Source organism: Pelodiscus sinensis, chromosome 4, assembly GCF_052426305.1.
Source record: "Pelodiscus sinensis isolate ZL-2025 chromosome 4, ASM5242630v1, whole genome shotgun sequence".
NCBI lineage: Eukaryota > Metazoa > Chordata > Testudines > Trionychidae > Pelodiscus > Pelodiscus sinensis.
The window spans coordinates 105124180-105142685 of NC_143055.1; the positions used below are offsets into that span (position 1 = coordinate 105124180).

The 18506-nt window shown below is 41.3% G+C and overlaps 1 protein-coding gene across 5 annotated transcripts in view; it reads left to right on the forward strand.

The window, feature by feature from the left end:
• ZGRF1 (zinc finger GRF-type containing 1) overlaps positions 1-12664 on the forward strand; it is a 62143-nt gene extending 49479 nt beyond the window's left edge. For 4 of the 5 annotated variants that reach the window (XM_075929746.2, XM_089778041.1, XM_089778042.1 and 1 more), the window contains 5 exons: positions 962-1138; positions 1263-1397; positions 5781-6042; positions 6920-7059; positions 12207-12664. In XM_075929746.2, the coding sequence (XP_075785861.2) occupies positions 962-1138; positions 1263-1397; positions 5781-6042; positions 6920-7059; positions 12207-12227 (735 nt within the window). In that variant the 3' untranslated portion in view covers positions 12228-12664. The remainder of the gene's footprint in view (positions 1-961; positions 1139-1262; positions 1398-5780; positions 6043-6919; positions 7060-12206) is intronic. The other variant, XM_089778040.1, reaches the window with a different exon arrangement.
• The last annotated feature ends 5842 nt before the right edge of the window (positions 12665-18506 follow it).

The following is an 18506-nucleotide window of genomic DNA, read 5'->3' on the forward strand; positions in this document are numbered from 1 at the left end:
GCCCCAATCACCATCTTCGCGATCGGGGCTTTTTTGTGGAAAACAAATCTCTGCTGTCTACACTGGCCCTTTTGCTCAAAAGTTTTTCAGAAAAAGACTTTTGCCCAAACGGGAGCAGCATAGTATTTCCGCAAAAACACTGACAATCTTACATGAGATAGTCAGTGCTTTTGCAGAAATTCAAGCGGCCAGTGTAGACAGCTGGCAAGTTTTTCCGGAAAAGCAGCCAGTCTAGACACAGCCCTGGAGTTTAATACAGACTGAACCTCTCTAGTCCGGCATTCTAGTCCAACACTCTAGGGACCTGATCGGTTCTGAACCAGAGAATTTTCTGGACCACGGGAGGTCAGTATTGTCTAGCAGCATTACCCACACTTCCACTGTTTACTGGGCTGTTAGAGGACATTTATGAGTAAATTGGAGCTAAATAACAGCACAGAACACCGAGAGCTAGGACTGGTGGCTTTAAAACAAGCTTTATGGGACTATGGGAAACTTGGTTACACCCATGAAAAGTGGACAATGAGAAACTTGGTTACACCTATGAAAATCATTCCAGACAATGGATATTTCTGGACCAGAGAGTTCTGGACTAGTGAGGTTCAACCTGTAATTTAATTTTGGTTTGTTTTCACTATAGTCTAAATCAGTGATCTCCAAACTGTGAGGCATGCCCCTAGGGGTATATGGAAGAATATTCAGGAGGGAGAGGACCGCAGCCCCACTCCCGGTCCCAGCTCCTCACCATGGCTCTGTGACCCTGGCTTCTGGAGAGGCATGGGCCAAGTGAGGGCGGGGGGAGGAGGGGCATGAGCAAAAATGTTTGGGAATCACTGGTCTAAGTAAAACTTTTTTTTAAGTTGTTTGATATACAGTCTTGAGAAATATCCCAGTAATATTTTGCAAAGTTATTAGCAACTATTTACATTTTCTTTACATTTTCTGTGTTGCATTTCTGTAGGGACACAATGCAGTCTTTCTTAGGACACAGTATCGTTGTCACCCTGCTATTAGCTCTATAGTCAATGATCTGTTCTATGAAGGAAATCTGTTGGATGGTATTTCAGAGATGGACAGAAGTCCTCTATTGGATTGGCTTCCAACACTATGTTTCTTTAATGTTAACGGGATAGAGCAGGTAGGTTTTTAATAGTTATCTTGGTTTAGGATTTGACTTGTTAACATGTATCATCATTGGATGGCTAATTTTATTTAAATCGCCTTTTAGCAGAGCATAATTTGAAATTTTTTCCCATCTCCAGATTGAAAGAGATAATAGCTTTTATAACATGGCAGAAGTTTATTTTATAATCAAGCTTATCCAGTCATTGATTGCAAGTGGAATAGAGGGATCCATGATTGGGGTGATTACATTATATAAATCACAGATGTATAAGGTATGTAGTATGCTTTTCACAAAGTAGTGATGAACAGTCAACTGTAAATGAGTCTCATTTAAATCTGATACATGAAGGCAAGCAACTGAATATAGACAATATTTATACGTACTTATATGCAAATGCAGAAGTCTAAATGTTAAGATCAGTGAACTAAAGTGTTTGGTGGTAAATGAGGATATTGGTATAATAGGCATCATAGAAACTTGGTGGAATGAGGAGAATCAATGGCATACAGTATTGCTAGGGTACAAAATATATAGGAACAATAGAGTAGGTTGTGCAGCTAGAGGCACTGTAAGTAAAAGAAAGCAAATTCAGGTATTGTAAAAATCCGAAACAAATCAAACTGTGCCACAGAATCTCTATGGATAAGAATGCCACATTTGAACGAGAGGAATATAGCAGTAGGAACATACTACCAACCATCTGACCACGATGGTGAGCGTCAGCGGAGCCACTGGATACAGGAGCACTCAATGAAGACCTGTGGAAAAGCTAATTGAATTATTTGCATGAGTCTTCACTACAGAAGAAGTGGGAGTGATCCACACACCAGAGCCATTTTTTTAGGGGACAAATCTAAGGAATTGTCCTAGTTTGAGGTGTTATGGAATAAATTGATAAATTGAACAATACAGGTTGGAATGCCCTGGTCCAGCACCCTTGGGACCTGGCCAGTCTCAGACCAGGGGAGATTACCTGCCACTGGTCCCCATATCGCTGTATGCTGCTGTCTACCTACCACCCCAGCAGGCACTCTGCCTTTCCCCCGCATCACTAGCCTGGCCTGGCTCGCTTGCCGCAGGTTGCCCTGGCCAGGCTGCCAGTCCTGCTGCTCCTGGCCCCACCTGGACCTCCTGCCAGGAGCATCTATGGTCTTGCTAGACTGTGGATGTTGCTGGCTCACAGAGTGCCAGATTTTTGAGGTGCAACCTGTAATAAGTTATCAGAACCAAGAGTTCTGTAGGAACTCAAATATGAAATTGCAGAATAACTAATATAGCATGAAACCTATTACGTAAATCAAACTCTGTAATGGAAGACTGAAGAGTAACTAATATCATGCCCCTTTTAACAACTGTCTTCAGAGGCTGCTAAGCCTAATTTCAGCACCAAGCAAATGGGTTTAAACTATAGTAAAGATCAGAATTGTCAGACACATAGATGACCTCTGTATGTTAGGGGGAAGTCCACATGATTTTTTCTAAAGAAAAATTATGTCTCAGTCTTTTAGAATTCTTTTAGTGTGCCAACAAGCACATGGGTAATGGTAATCCTGTTGATATGGTATACAGAAAACCTTTGACAAGGCCTTTCACTAATAGCTCCTAAGCAAACTAAGGAGTCACGGGATAAGCGGTAAGATGCTGTCACAGATAACTAATTGATTAAAAGATAGGAAACCAAGGATTGGACTAAAAGATCAGTTTTCACAACGAGGAGAGAGAGAGAGAGAGAGAAAAGAGTTTAAGAACATAAGAACGTCCAACCTGGGTCAGACCAATGATCCATCTAGCCCAGTATCCTGTTGGCCAATACCAGATGCCCCAGAGAGAGGGAACTCCACAGATAAACCTCACGTGATTCCCTCCCCTGTCACTCATTTCCAGAGGCTAAGGACACCATTCTTACCCATCCTGGCTTGTAGCCATTGATGGACCTAACTTCCATGAATCTATCTAGCTCTTTTTTTTAACCCTGTTAAAGTCCTAGCCTTCACCACATCCTCTGGCAAGGAGTTCCAGAGGTTGACAGTGAGCTGAGTGAAGAAAAACTTCTTTGGTTATTTTAAACTTTCTGCCTATTAATTTCATTTGGTGACCCCTAGTTCTTATATTGTGGGAATTAGTAAATAACTTCCTTATTCACTTTTTCCACACCAGTCATGATTTTATATACCCCTTTAGTCTCCTCTTTTCTAAGCTGAACAATCTGAATTGAACTGTGCTATACAGCTTATTCATAAATGATCTGGAAAAGGGGATGAACAGTAAAGTGGCAACATTTATATCTTATACAAAACTACTCAGAATAGTTAAGTCCAAAAAGACTGCAGACGGTTACAAACAGACCTCAGACCAGTTAGTGACTGAGCAACAAAATGACAGCTGGAATTCAAATTTTGAAAAGTACAACATAATGCACATTAGAAAAAAAGAATCCCACCCGTACATACAAAATAGAGTCTGTTATCATTCATAAAGAGATCTTGGACCGATTGTGGATAGTTCTCTGAAAACATCTCTTCAGTGTGCAGCAACTATCAAATAAGCTAGCAAAGCTAGAAACCATTCAGAAACAGATAGGTAATAAAATTGAAAATATCACAGTACCACTCTCTAAATCCATGGAATGCCCATACTTTGAATACAATGTGCTGTTTGTCTCTCCCCCTGTCAACAAAATATGTATGAGATTTGGAAAAAAGTACAGAGAATGGCAATAGTGATTAGGAGAACAGTTTTCCTATGAGCAGAGATTTTTTAAAAACCTGTGCTTTCTCATTTTAGAAAAGAGATAGCTAAGGGAGAAAATGATAGATGTTTATGAAATCATGAATAGGGTGGAGAAAGTTACAGGGAAGTGTTATTTATTCTTTCACATAAACTCAACAAGGTACCACATGATAAAACTAATGACCAGCAAGTATAAAACAAAGGAAAATTCTTCCACAACCTGTGGAAGTTTATTGCTACAGGGTGTTGAAAAGACCACAAGCATAACTGGGTTCAAAAGAGAATTAGGAAAGTTCATGAAGGTATGTCTACCAATGGTTTTTAGCAAAATTGTCAGGGACCCAGCCCCAGGCTCCACATGTCCCGAAACCTCCACCTACCAGAAGCGGGGACTGGACAACTGAAATGTCCCTGCTCATTTCATTTCCTCTAACACAGCTTGCACTGGCCACTCAGAGCAGGATACTATTGCTAGATGGACCTTTGGTCTGAGCCTCTTTGGTTGTTATGAACTTGCAATAATTTTTTTTTCATAATTTAAGTTTCTATTCTTTATTAAAGATGGTAATATTTATATAGTTTTGTTTCTTCCAAAAGAACAAGTATTCTTATAAATAGTTGTCTTTGAATTGAGTAGTCTGGATTTTTTCCCCCTGGTGGATTCAAAATAATGAGGAAGGAGTACCAAATAACATTTGAACATAGTTAAAACAAAAAGTTTGCATTTACTATACTACTAAACACATTCATAGCAATTTGCATAACTTTGCTACTAAGCAAATCAGAAAGATTGAGTTAATTCATATAGCTGACATGCACTGTGTCAGAAGTTTGGTTCATCCACCTGTCCCCCCAAACACACACACACACACACACACACACAAACACACACACACACACCCCTCAAGTATTAAAATCAGAAAACTTACTATAGAAAATGTATTACTAATACATCCAAACCTCTCAAAATTTAAATTAGTAAATTGGAAGCCCATTGTGAATTGAAGTGTATGTCAGGAATGGACTCATTATATGGAATCATAATGATTATAGGGAAACATTGTGTCTAACATGAAACATTGTGTCTAACATGAAGATCCTTATTTGGCAAAGGAGGAATTTTATGCTGTGTAATGTATGCAGGGCTCTCTGTCTGCTTGTCAGGAACGTTTTCCCTTATCACATGTATGGATGTTGTGCAAGCACAAAATTTTGCGCTGAGTCTACTGCTGACATTTGATGGAAGTACTCCTGTAATTAGACATGTAAAAAAGGTTTAAAAAAAAGTAAGCGTGGAACTGTTAAAAATCCTAGCAGCTACACAATGAACTGTTTTTGGCCAGGTAGGCTTAGAGAGGGAAGGCTGCTCAGGCAGTGCCTCCTGCAGGCTGCTCTCAGAGAGCCAACTGCACTACAGGCTCCATAGCAGTGGTTCCCAAACTTTTCAGCATCAAGCCCCCCTTTTTGATTTTTGAGAAACTCTCCCCCCCCCAAAAAAATTGCAGCAAAACTTGGGGTGGGATTGATGGGGTGTGTGGGGGGCTGGGTCGCCTCACTCCCTCCCCTGGTATTTCTTCACCCCCCCCCCCCAAGGGGGGCATGCTCCCCAGTTTGCGAACCCATGCTCTATAGTATAAGCCTTCTCCTATACTGCAGAGAGTGGGGGCTGGGGGAGAGGGGTGGCGAGTGCAGGCCTGCAGGGCAGAAGATTTTAACTGCAATGGAAACAGATAAGCTGATGCTTATCAGTTAACTAGTTAAACTCTTACATCTCTACCTGTAATCTATAATCAATAGAGTTGCTAGTTTATTGAATGTGAGTAGACTCAGACTGAATCAGCATTTATATTGGAGTGAGTGAGTGTGACTATGTAGCTAGTAGATCTGTAAAAACTGCAACTCCATCATCTTCATTTGTCCACAGATTTACAATTTACTAAGTGCTGTACACTCTGATGCTCTTGAGATAAAAGCTGTCCAAGTGTCTACTGTAGATGCATTTCAAGGAGCAGAAAAGGAAATCATTGTTCTGTCTTGTGTGAGAACAAGACAAGTTGGATTCATAGACTCAGAAAAGAGAATGAATGTTGCCCTGACAAGAGGGAAGAGGCATTTGTTGATTGTGGGAAATCTGGCCTGTTTGAATAAGAACAAACTATGGGGACGTGTAATTCACCACTGCGAAGGTAAAATATTTTTTATTTTAAAACCACCTTTTAATTAGAATAGGTTTTTTCCTGGCTGCAATAAAATGGCATTGCATCTTATTTAAATGTCTGAAGCTTATCTGCAAACTATTATTTATGCTTAGCAATCTGTAATCAGTGTTCCGAGTAAGCTGCCCTCTTTCCTTATATCATCAGGTATCTGGCTATAACTCTCCTTTCATGAGACAAGCACTTACTTTGCCAGCTGGATGAAGGATCCAGTATCCTTCTGCCCTCCAACATATACCAGACCAATTCTTTGTCTTTATTCATAAACATAAGTACTGTTTATTCCTATAGATTTCCTCCCATGCCTTGTCATGTTTTTCAGTTTTCACCTAGCTCAGTATGCCAATAGGCATGCAGCACGAGGCATACAATACACAAATGGCCAAATAGGGAGATAGGTGGTAACTTACACCTAGCTTAATGGAACACTTCTGAAGTTTGTTACCTCCTAGTGATTTTTAAAAATGAAAACTCAGACTCTGAAGTATAGCTAACACTCTTTACCAGGCGTTGGTACACAAATACAGGGGAAGGGTGCACACTGCCCACTTTAAAAACAAGTTGGCATATTACAGTCTCTCAGCTGCTGAAATAAAAGATAGGAGCTGCTGCAAGGGAACAGTTGTTGCCAAATATCTGCTCACTAAGTTAGCCACCTGTTGACATCAGAGGGAGAGCCCCGTTGATTTATAATGGTTAGGCTCCTTGCAGAAATCCAGTTTTCAAGGTTAGGGAAACATGTCCTTTTAGCATTTTGGTGGGAATTAGATATTTTCATCATGACAATATGGAATATGTGATGGATGTTGCACAATAAGGTGTAATTGTCCTATATGGCTGCTTTTAGGAAGAGAGTATGGAGTGCAACATGTAAGCCTGTATGAGCAACAACTGAACAACATTCTTAAACATTACTTGGAGAAAAAGATGGAAGAAGAAAACAATATGCCTAAGAAAGAAATTAAAACTCTTTCACAGAAGGAAGAGGTATAAAAATTGTGTGCTTTTCTATGTAAACAACAGATAATATTTTAAAATTAGCCAATTAGCCTGTCATAAGACAGGATTTTCAGGTCTCTCCTCCACGTCAGTCTTCTCTTCTGAGCCTCCGGTCTCTCGTTCCGTTTCTCTCTCTCTCTCTCTCTGTCTTTCTCTCCTTCTCCTCCTGCCTCTCACTCGGGGGACCACGGAGCCCACACAGCCACTTGTGCCACTTGTTCCCATGCAGCGGCCTGGCTGAGCAGCGCAGAAGTCAGCAGAGCGCCACGGCGGGAGGCGAAGGGGGGTGGGGCGGTGACGTTCATGGCCAGAGGGCGGGTCCTGGAGCCACTGTCACGCCACACGTCACCACCCTCCCCCCTTCCCCTCTCGCCGTGGCACTCGGCTGACTTCTGCACCGCTCAGCCGGGCCACCGCGGGGGAGTAAGCGGCTGTTTGGGCCCTGCACTCCCCATGCAGCACGGGCTGCCCAGAGGGAACAGCCAGCATTTCAGCGTTACAGTCTCTCAGACACTGGGCTACTATATATATATGATAGGTAGTAAAATGTACTAAATCACTTGTCACATAAAATTTGTTATATCCCCCTGCATAGATACCTCTGTATTTATTTTCTATATGACCCACTGAAGTAATTTTGTCTAATTGCTTGATAACTGAAATCCTTAAATTTAAGAGCACTGTAACTTGCATTTTATCTTTTTCATAACTCCCTGGTTAAGATGAAAGTTCTAACTTAAAAATGCTCTGGGAATGATCCTGGAAATTTTAGACCAGTAATAAGCCTTGCATGTATACCTGCAAATTGGTTGAAACATTTGTTAGAAACAGAACACCTGGAACATCAGCTATGATTTAACCAGCATAGTTTCTGCAAAGGAAATGTTGTCTCAGTTATCCATTAGAATTCTTTGAAGGTATCAGATTAGTACTGGATAAAAAAAAAAAAAAAGAGAAAAATTAAAAACAAATATGATGGTAAGATGCATGAGGAATGGAATGAAAAATAAGATGGAAAATATTACAAGGACTTATAAATTAGTGGTGTGGCTTCCTCTGGAATACTGTGTGCAAGACTAGTCATGCCATCTCAAAAGCTTGTCACAGAATTATAGGAGGCTCAGAGAAAGTTATGGGAATGATTAAGGCTATGGAGGAAGCTCCAGTGGAAGACAGAAATTCCACCTTTTAGTGTCAAATGAAGACACTTAGTAGGAGAACTATGTTGCTTCCTTAGAGATCTCAGTGAAAGCATAGGCTCTTTCTGCCTATGAAGTTGCTATAGACCTTGTGGAATGTGCCTTGATTCTATCAGGAATCAGTGCTCTTGATGCACTCTAGGACTCTACAAAGCATAACTTGATCCATCTGACCAGAGATAGTTTGGCTACCTGGAGCCATTGGCACTTCAGGTGAAAGGAGGTGAACACAGCGTCGGATCATCCTGTCGATTTGGTTTGTTTGATAGCTCTTTAGGGACCTACAGACATCCTGATTATGCCAGGTTTTTTTGTAGGATGCTGGGGTTTTGGACAGAATGATGGGAGGATCCCCTCCCATGAGGCCAGGGAAGGTGAGACCACCTTTGACAAGCAAGATTATGCAAATCTTAATACCACACTGTCATTAATGCGTATAAAGTTGCCAACTCTGAGTCTGATTTGGCCGATGTGATAGTGACCAAGAAATAGGTTTTGATGGAGTGACCGATGTCAGTAGTTCAAAAAGACGGGCGGTCATAGCTTTCTGCAGCAATGTTAGGTCTCATGTAAGAAAGATTGGTGTGACTGCAGGTCTAACCAATCTGGCAGCCCTGAGAAATCTGGATACTTGAAGATTCCCTGCCAAGGAATCACTGAACCTTGCATGTAAGATATTACTTATGGCTGACACCTGTTGCACTGAGGTGCTGAGCTGAATTCACTTGCCCATATGGTCCTGAAGAAAGTCCCAAATAGCTGAGATGCCAGAATCCTTGAGATTTTGTTTTGAACTCTATCTTCTCTGGACAGAGGAGTAGGCCTTTATTGATGAATGTTGTGTGGAGGACAGTATAAGCCCAAATCACTTTGGTAGATAATCTGAGTATACAAGGTCTGTATTGATTTGAAAAGTCACCAGTTTCACCAGTAGATGAAGTGGGAGTTCTAATGCCAACTAAATCATGGTTTCCTGAACTAGCACCTTTTGCTGCTTCTCATCTCATCTTGTGAATTCCTTTCCCTAAAAAGTAGAAGTGGGACTGTGTAAAGCAGGCCCTGTGGCTAACAGTGAGAGGGCATCCATCCCCAGAGATCTGGCATCTGCTCCTCTGGTATGAATTACGTTGTCACATTCTATCCTTCTGACAGGCAAGTAGAGGGGGTTACATTTCTCAGAGGCTACATTTCTGTAAAATCAGGTTGATGATTTTCTGATTTGTGCCCTGTTCTGAGTTGTGGACTGCACATGTTGGCTAAGCTATCATTTTTCTAAGCTATCATTGACTGCATGTCTGCTAAGCTAGCTTTTGCATTCTTTTCTCTATCTATATTGCTCTTATAGAAAATACATTCTTCTCTGCCCATTTCATTATGTCCATTGCTTCTATACCTTGAAAGGAGCTCCGAGTCCCCCCTTAGTTGTTTAGATAAGCCATAGGGGTAGTGTTCTCTGATGGCAACAAACTCTGGACAACCTGGAGGCGTCTCTGGCACCTTCATGATGCTAGCTCGATAGCTCTGAGCTCCTAAAGTTACTTATGTGGAACTCCAAGTGCTCTGTGCTGTTTTATGCCCCAGATGTGTGCCTCACCCCTTCGGGCATCTGATGGGTGTACCAGTGAGTCTGGAAGGAATATTGGAAGACCCCTGCACGTGTGGTCTGAGTCCAATACCTGGCTAGGAACCAGAATCCTGTATACTTTACAGTAAATAGTTCTCTACTTTCAAGAAAAATGTCTGGAGACACCAGACATGGGGTTTGCTAAAGAGGTTCCAGTAGCTGGAGACACTGAATTATGAATGGTTGTGTGTTCCTTACTAACATTGACATCCACGTTTTGGATTTTCTGGAATCTGTCCAGTGATTGGTTACTCTTTTGCCACATGTATTGTTGATATTCCTGATCCACGTCACCCTTTTTAAAAACTTTTAAATTACTGTAACATAAATCAGACATTTTATAAGGATTGGAGGGTGAAGGACTCATCTTTTTAGAACAAAATTGTAACATGGACATGGATTTATCTTAAAGAGAAAGTTAAGCGGGGGTGGGGAGGACTTGATTACAGTCTAATTAGCTAAATGGGGAATCATTGCTGGGGGATGCTCAAATATATGTCAGCAAACTGCAGCCATTTCCATTTACAAATGGTCATAAAATTGTACCCCATCCTATCCATCCCACATCTAACTTTGGTTAGTGGTGTATGTGTGACCTTCAGGCTTATATCTAGGAACGAAGCTACACGCTCCAAAAAAGCTCTGTCAGTTTGGCAACACACAGAATTTTTAGCAGGAAGCAGCAATTCAAATTATTATGCCAAATTTTGTATGTAGTCTTATAGTGGGCATAGCAATTAATACAAGTTTTGAAATACACTTTCCTGGTTGTAAATAGATTCCAGATAGTGGACAGTCTAGTACTGAAAGCAATCACAGTGGTAAGAGCAAGAGGGCAAAGAGAAATACACACTGAAAATAAGACTTGAGTTATTTGTGACCTGATCCATTGTTTAGGACTAACTGAGTTGGGAAAACATATCTAATGGCAAGAGACTATGCTATGCTCCAATCTCTCTATTATATATATCTCATCAATCTGTAGTTAAACGGAGAAAAAGACAATATCCCTCTCCCTCACACATGATGATCTGTTTCATGCTATTTGCTACACACACAGATGGGACTGGTGCAGGCCCGCCGATGGGGGAGCAAAGAGGCCAACTGCCCCAGGGCCCAGTGAATCCCGGAGCCCCAAGTTCTTTACATCACTGAGTGGCACACTCAAGGCAGCTCTTAGAGCTGCTACACAGTAGGCAGCACTGGCAGGGTAGCACCACAGTCCGGGGGCCACTGAGGCCAGCTGCCCTGAGTTCCTCCCCTTCTGGGAGTGCAGAGCCGACTCCCTCCCCCCACTTTTCCCAGGGGTCCGGCATGGCTGTCGGCTGCCTTGACTGGGTGCTCAAATAATATACAGATGGGTGTAATACAAAATAGGTTCTGTAGATTGAAGAAATCCTTTCCAATCTTATCTGATGCTGTATTGGGGAGGTTACATTCTGTTTTCAGCAGGTATTTAAATTAAAATGTTCTATTCACAGACCATACTTTCATGCAGTGACTTCACCTCGCCTATTGCCCTTATTTTAATTGTCTATGGTTATATGCATGCATGTGTAACCTTAAACTATCAGGGGCTGGTGTGATAAAAGCACTTTTCATGTAGCCATGCTGGAAAATTTGAGATAGTGCTGCCCATCACACCAGGCCCTCTAAATAAATACCAGGGAACAAACCATAGCCAACACTTGAATCTATTGTATGTGCTGGAAGCCCTTCATTAATAATAACATAGGATGGATTGCTTCTTTACTTTTAAATCACTGGAAGCAAGAGTTTGCCCAAAGGGATATTTGCTATTAACTGTAACATAACCAGGTCGTGAAGCAACTTATCTTCTTTATGGGCCAAATTAGGATACCTTTACTCACATTTTGATTCTGGTGGGACCACTTGTGGAGTAAAGTATAGTCATTGTGACTGGAGAATCTAACCTAATGTGTTTTTGGTGTGACACAAAGTATTTCAAACAATGAAAATCTACAATGTTTTCACTCTCCTGAGAATGTGAGGGTTTTTTCAGACTTTCCTATGTTTTGGCTAAGTTTTAGAGAGAAAAATGGTTTTTTCTTTACTAGAATACTTTAAAATATTTAAGTGTATTTAATTGATCTTAGAATTACATTATTTAGCCTGGTATATCTTAGAAGAGGTTTTACTTGGCTTACTTGCAAATCCATTAATAGAAGACAATGAAGCTTTTTTTTTTTTCCCTTCATGAGAAAAAAAAATAAAAAAAACTCTAGTGAGATTTACAAAAAAAAGAATGTGCCTTTTTTGCCACTTATGAATACTTATTCTTTCCTCTTCAGTACAGCTGCGCAACTGAATGATATGAATACAGCTTCATAGAATGGTGTTCCATGATGAGGAGGGACGTAAGAGAGGAAACCTGTCCATTAGATAAGAAATCTGGAAACTAACCAAAACAGCCTCTTCTAAGACAACATAAAACAATCAGAAAAATCTCTTAAAAATAAAATATGTAAAAATTGTAGAAGAATGTGTCTAGGCACCAAATCCAGAAGTGTTTTGTATTGGAAGTGTCTGTAGAGAAAATTCACGAACTTAAGATATTCAAGCCATTCTTCTTAGCTTCTGAAAACTTGAAACCGATAACCATATTTCTTGTATTTCATATAGATAGACGACTTGGTTTTGGAATGCGATTTAATATGCATGTATTTGTTATAAGACAAGTTCTTTTAGAGCCTAAAATGATCTTGTGATAAAATAAAGATGGTCCACTAGGTGGTGCCAGTGCACTCTTTCTTGCCGCTGGCTGGACCAATCTGAACAACTATCCTTTTGAACTATCAAAGGTTTAATAAAGAAAGGTAGTGAAGAAAGAACATTTGAATAATCGCACGACATCAATACAGATAATGACTTAAATCTGATGCAAGTCTGCTGCCAGCAGTAGCTGGAGTACTATTCTTTGCCTGTGAAAAAACGGAGCTGCATTACACAGCCTAAACTTCACAGTTAACCATTTTATTAAATGTTTCCAGCGAGAAAGTGAGAAACGCTCTATCATATTTGAGAAGAGTTTCTGGCCCAAGTAGCAGCTGAAGACATTAATAAGTGGAGTTGTGGAAGAAGAAACAGTAGATGGCTGAATAGCTCCTTTAAATTACTGCTGACACCTCTGTTACAGCTCCCTAAAATCTCAATCAACAATCCATTAGAACTCAACAGGAGTAAAACTAAATCCTCGTTTAAGTGTATTTATCCGATCTCTTTTCACTCTTTCAAATGCTAAATCCATTTCAGCATATGCCCCTTCTTTCTCTCGCCTTTCTCTAAAGACTGGCAGCCTATACTACTCTTGTAAATATGAAAGATGCTAATCATATGACATATCACGTCTCAGTCGGAGCCTGGAATAAAGCCTTGAGATTTGGGATCATTGCCTCCAGACAACAGCTTCATCAGCCGGAAAGTTGTTTTTTTTCTCCTTTCCTTCAACTCTCAATCCCTTCTTTGTCTGGGGGAAAATGCAGCCAACTCGAGCCACCCTGGCCATATGGTTCACTCTGTATTTTCTTAGTTGAATTCTGAATTGTTTCTGTGACTTGCGAAGGTGGGCGGGTTTTTTTAAGGGTGTATAAAGACATAGAAGTTGTTGCTTGTGCTGGGACTGCTTTGCAGAGCTACTGCATGTTCTTCACGTGTTTATTTCACACCGTCCTTCTGCAGCCACCCAATTACTTTTTCCTCCACATTGCTAAAGATGCAGCACTTAAGAACCAAGTGCGCTATTTGCCTTTAACACTAACCAAATGGATTCCACCCATCTCCACTTTCCCTTTTGAATGGTTGAAAATGCCATCTTCCTCATTGTTTCAGGGCTGATTGATTGTACAATGCTGGCATGTTCCCATTTCAATGTATGGCAAGTGTGTAAAAATAATACAGGTTTCCCAGCACATCCCTTAATAAAGGGGGTTGGCTAAGAGAAGCCCAGAAGTATATGCATAAGGAAGGATGGCTTTCAAGATCTGTATATATTAGGAGGAGAATAAGGTTGATGCGCTCAAGTTTGGATAGCCCCCTGCCAAATTTTCTTTCTCTCTCTCCTTACACAAACCCCCAAAAGGCCCTTTCACCAAATCATTACATTCTACAGAGGTGGTCAAGCTAGCCCTGCTTTTCATGCATTTGAGAAAGAAAAGGGTCCTTGAAGTTTAGAAGATGCCCAAGGAAAACTCCTTGAATGACATCAAAAGAATGAGTTTCCATAGCTGTTGAAGCACGAGAGCCGTGTAGCTGCACAAAGGCGGGTTGGGGCAGTGGGACTGTCCCACTGCTCTATCCTAGCACAATTGGGTCACTGAAATAGGGAATTAATTACCATTGGAGAGTGGGCAGCCCATTCACCACTGGCTGAGTTTTATTAAACGCCAATATAAATAACAAAACAACTCTTGTGGCTGCACTATTCCTACACGCCAAAGGAAGGATTATGCTGGGGATTAACATCTTAAAGTCTATGAGACTTTCTGACTCAAGGCTCGAAGCTAGTAATCGTATTTGTCTCCTGGTTCAGCGATTAGTGCTCTCTCTCGCTCGCACCTTCGCCTGGATGGCCAATGTCCCTTTTGCAGGCACTGGGGTTTTTCACACAATCGGCTGTTCTTTTGCCCAGAGCTATAGAAAATAATAAGAAAACTGAAGCATGTTCATGCAGTGCTCCGGCCTCTTCTCTTCTTCCTGGGAAAGCAAAGGAGGGGACCGCAGTCTTTTTTCACAGGCAGACACCCTTTGGGGGAGACGGGAGGGGCCATGGGTCTAAAAATCACTCCGCAGGCCTGCACCTGCCATGCAAATTGGGAAAGGAACAATCGGCCTAAAATGGGGGCACAGCCACACAGGGGGGAAGGCGGGACTCTGTGTTAGAGGCAGAAGACGCCTAGAAGCCGCAAGGGCATCTCAGGGTGAAAGCCAGCCAATGCATGGATCTGGCCAGCAGCAGACAAGAAAAGAGGACAGCGAGATGTGGGCTAGGAGGGGGCTGCTCCTTGAGGGGGCGGGTGTTACAGTGTGTGGGCATCGAAACTCGCTGGGGGAAGTTTCTGCCACCCCTTCCCCCGATTGTCCCCCACAAGCAGAGAGGACCTGTGAACAGGCAAAAGCAAAGGGACTGGTTGGGTATTAGGAAAAATGATTTCACTAGGAGGGTGGGGAAGCACTGGAACTGGTCACCTAGGGGGAATCTCCCTCCCTAGAGTTTTTTACAACCCGGCTTGACAAAGCCCTGGCTGGGATGATTTAGTTGGGGTTGGTCCTGCTTTGGACAGGGGGTTGGATTCGATGACCTCCTGAAGTCTCTTCCAGCCCTGGGATTCTATGGCTGCAGCTAAGTGCCATGGGGCTCTCAGCACCTCACCCTGCCCAGCACATGCAGAGCTATGTAGGTTTTTGCGACCATGCAACAACATCCAGGCACCCTCTGTGCTCTCTCCTGTGAGCGCACATGCCCTGCGCCCCAGCTAAGACCCCCCTCCTCCTTGCCCTCGTTCACCTGGGGCAGCAGCGAGCCATTAAATCTCATTTACAACTTGTGAGGTCGAAGCGTGGATGGGCTGGAGCCAAAGGTCCCTCAGCAACACCTACCCTCAACTTATAAGACTTTTGGGTCACCCCAGAGTTCAAGCTGCTTATAACCCACAAAGCCTTTCTATAGGTCTCTCTCACTCACACGCCAGCTCAGCGCCCTTTATTCCTGGGCTGTGTGATGAGCTTAAATCATTGTGCTCCTGTTTCTTGATCACTGCCTGCTTTGGGCTTTTGTTCCTGCAAAGTAGGCTTGAGCCTGGCAAAGGGGCTGAAGCTGAACAGTTTGACCCTTTGGGGACAGTTCATGCAGTGGACAGTAGGCGACACTTCTTTGCCACCCCCCTGGTGCTATTCAGCGCTCTTTGCATAACAGTTCAGCTTCGTTTCATTTGGCCAGTTTTTTAGACCACACAAGTGCCTCTTGAATTTAGCTCCGTTGAAAGAGTGCTAGAGAGCCCGGCTTAGTACATCGGGCACGTTTGGCTCAAAACAGAGGACGACCTGAACTAGCATTTTGCTAGCAAGACCTAGCCCCGCTAGGGTTAAACGCTACTAGTTTGAGAAACATACTGTTGCGCACCTGCCAGTCCTTATCAGTTTTGAAACATCCCTGTTCGCGTATTTAACTCACGCAAGGGAGATTGAAGTTTTCCTCCAAACTTTTCTTTCCCTTTTCATAAGTATTTATTTCTGATCACTGAGACACTGTGGAGATTGAGTTTGGATATCTGTAAGGGCCGAGGACTTGTGTGGCTTGTGATAGTTCTAACAAAACTTCATCATCATCCATTTTTACATCAGAGACAAAATTAAATGGGTCTCGGTAAATGGAGGGACAGGGGGATACATACATGTGGAACAACTGAGAGGGCAGGTGACTCTAGAGGGCACTGAAGAATTTTTTAGTAAAGTAGAGAAAGGAAACTAAGGGCTGTTGTATAGAGTTTCTCCGTGTTTCCCCTCTTTCGTACAGCTATGAAAACGTGTAGATTTTCCATATTTCTAATGAACATTAAAGTGTTCATTTCAATCACTTGCCAGATTCACTCTTCCCATTCCGTCTACTACATTTAGAAATATTTTTGATTAGCACTAAACCAGTCAATATTTTAATGATCGTAAAGGAGCTTGTACAAAGAATGTAAAGGAAGTCTTTCACCGGTACATGAAATGTCATGTGTATTGCATTTAAATTCAATTTTAAGGTAAAACTTTTTTGAACACTGGCATTAACGCTTACATTGGGTTTCAGTACTAGACCATGAAAAATAAAATAAGGATAAAAAGTGTTTTTCCACAGAAGAGTTCACGCACAATCATTGTGAACAACCAAATAATGTAGAATCTGGAAATATCTATTGAATACGAAGTTAATTGAACGTTAAGTACAGTATGTAGGTGTGGTATTTGGAATGGACTTAATATCTAGGTTTTAGGTTTGTCTTTATGTGTCTTTAGATTGTGGAGTTTTCCCCCTCCCCAGTAAATTGCAATAATCATGTTTACAATAATAGTCATAGAATTTGATTTTACACACTAAAATATTTCGTGGTCTCCATTTGATTTTGTGTGTCTTTATGTCGTTTCCCGTGTTGGAGCGACTGAGACCAAATTTGTTGACCTCCAGGGCATGTTACAAAGCCTACGTATTCACTCAAGACTTTTGCCTAAGAGGGTGGTCTGAAGAAAGGGTGGGGGTTGAGTTTTGGTCGTGGACTGACGAGGGATTTTTGTTTGTTTGTTTTTGTTTTGTTTAAGTCCTTTTGAGCGAATGTTGTGTCAGTGCTATATTTCATGTTGTTTTAAAAAGTAGTGCAGTGAAGAAAATATTGGTAAGGTACAGCATAGATAAATCATCTTATCTGTCAAGTATAAAGATAAGTGTATATCAAACATCTCTCTAAAGATTCAGAAACCACTCTTGTTTTCAGTCAGGTATATTGCGGTTTTTCTATTTAAGCATACTGAAATTCTAGCAAAAAAAGAGAGATTTAATTAAGACTTTTTGGGTATGTACTTTAATATCTTACTACATATGTTGTAATACAAATATCTATCTTCAATGCACTGTGTTTCCCAAATCATTTTTATCCCTTTATTTCCCATTTTGTTGGGGAAAGAATTTTCTTTGTTAGTCTTCAAACACAAAAGTCTAGCACAAATATATATGAGACAGAATCCGTCTTAATCTGCCTCCTCTTCTTCCTGCACCTCCATCATGAACTAGCATTAATTTCTCAATGTAATATGTTTAAGACCATTTTAAAGTGTTTCCTTTTTCTCATGCTCATTCTAAAGTTGTTCCGAGTTTGCAAACAATGCTAATCATAAATCTTTTATTGTGTATTTTAGAGCTTTAAACTACACGAATGGACATAGAGTAGAGCAAATAAGTTAGCACAGAAATTGTAAAGAGGCTGAAAAAAGGATTAATTATTTACCCTGTGCAACAAGGGTTGCCAAGAAATATTTCATTTGTTCATGTCCCTCCAAAACAGGGAGGTAAAGCTCTTAGCACATTGGCCCACCAGTGTTTTCAATAGATCACAAAAGCTGCACTTTTTTTCTCCTTTGTATGACAAGAACACCAAAAAAATCTCTCTTTAGCCTTCTCTCTCAGAAAAAAATAAAATATCCATTTTAAGTTAAAGAAACCATTACCAGAATAGTTCTTTTTCAAGATCTCTCCTCTTCTTGCCTGGATAAATCATTTTAATCAGTGCTGCCATCTAGGGTATGTCTACACTACAGGACTAAGTGTGTGTCTACACAGCACCCTAAACTCGAAATAAGATAGGCAATATGAACTATGCAAATCATATATTTCAAAAGAGATTTTGAAATTTGGCATGTCTACACAGCACCAAATTTTGGAATAACATGCTATTTTGAGCCATCCTTCATCCCTTATCCCCCCCTCCCCCGCCACCACAATGAGGTTTACCAAGATGGCAAAATAGCATGACCGTTATTTTGGAAAATACTGTGTGGATGCGGGGTAGCTATTTCAAGATACCACCAGTATCCCAAAATAGCTGTGCAGTGTAGACCTA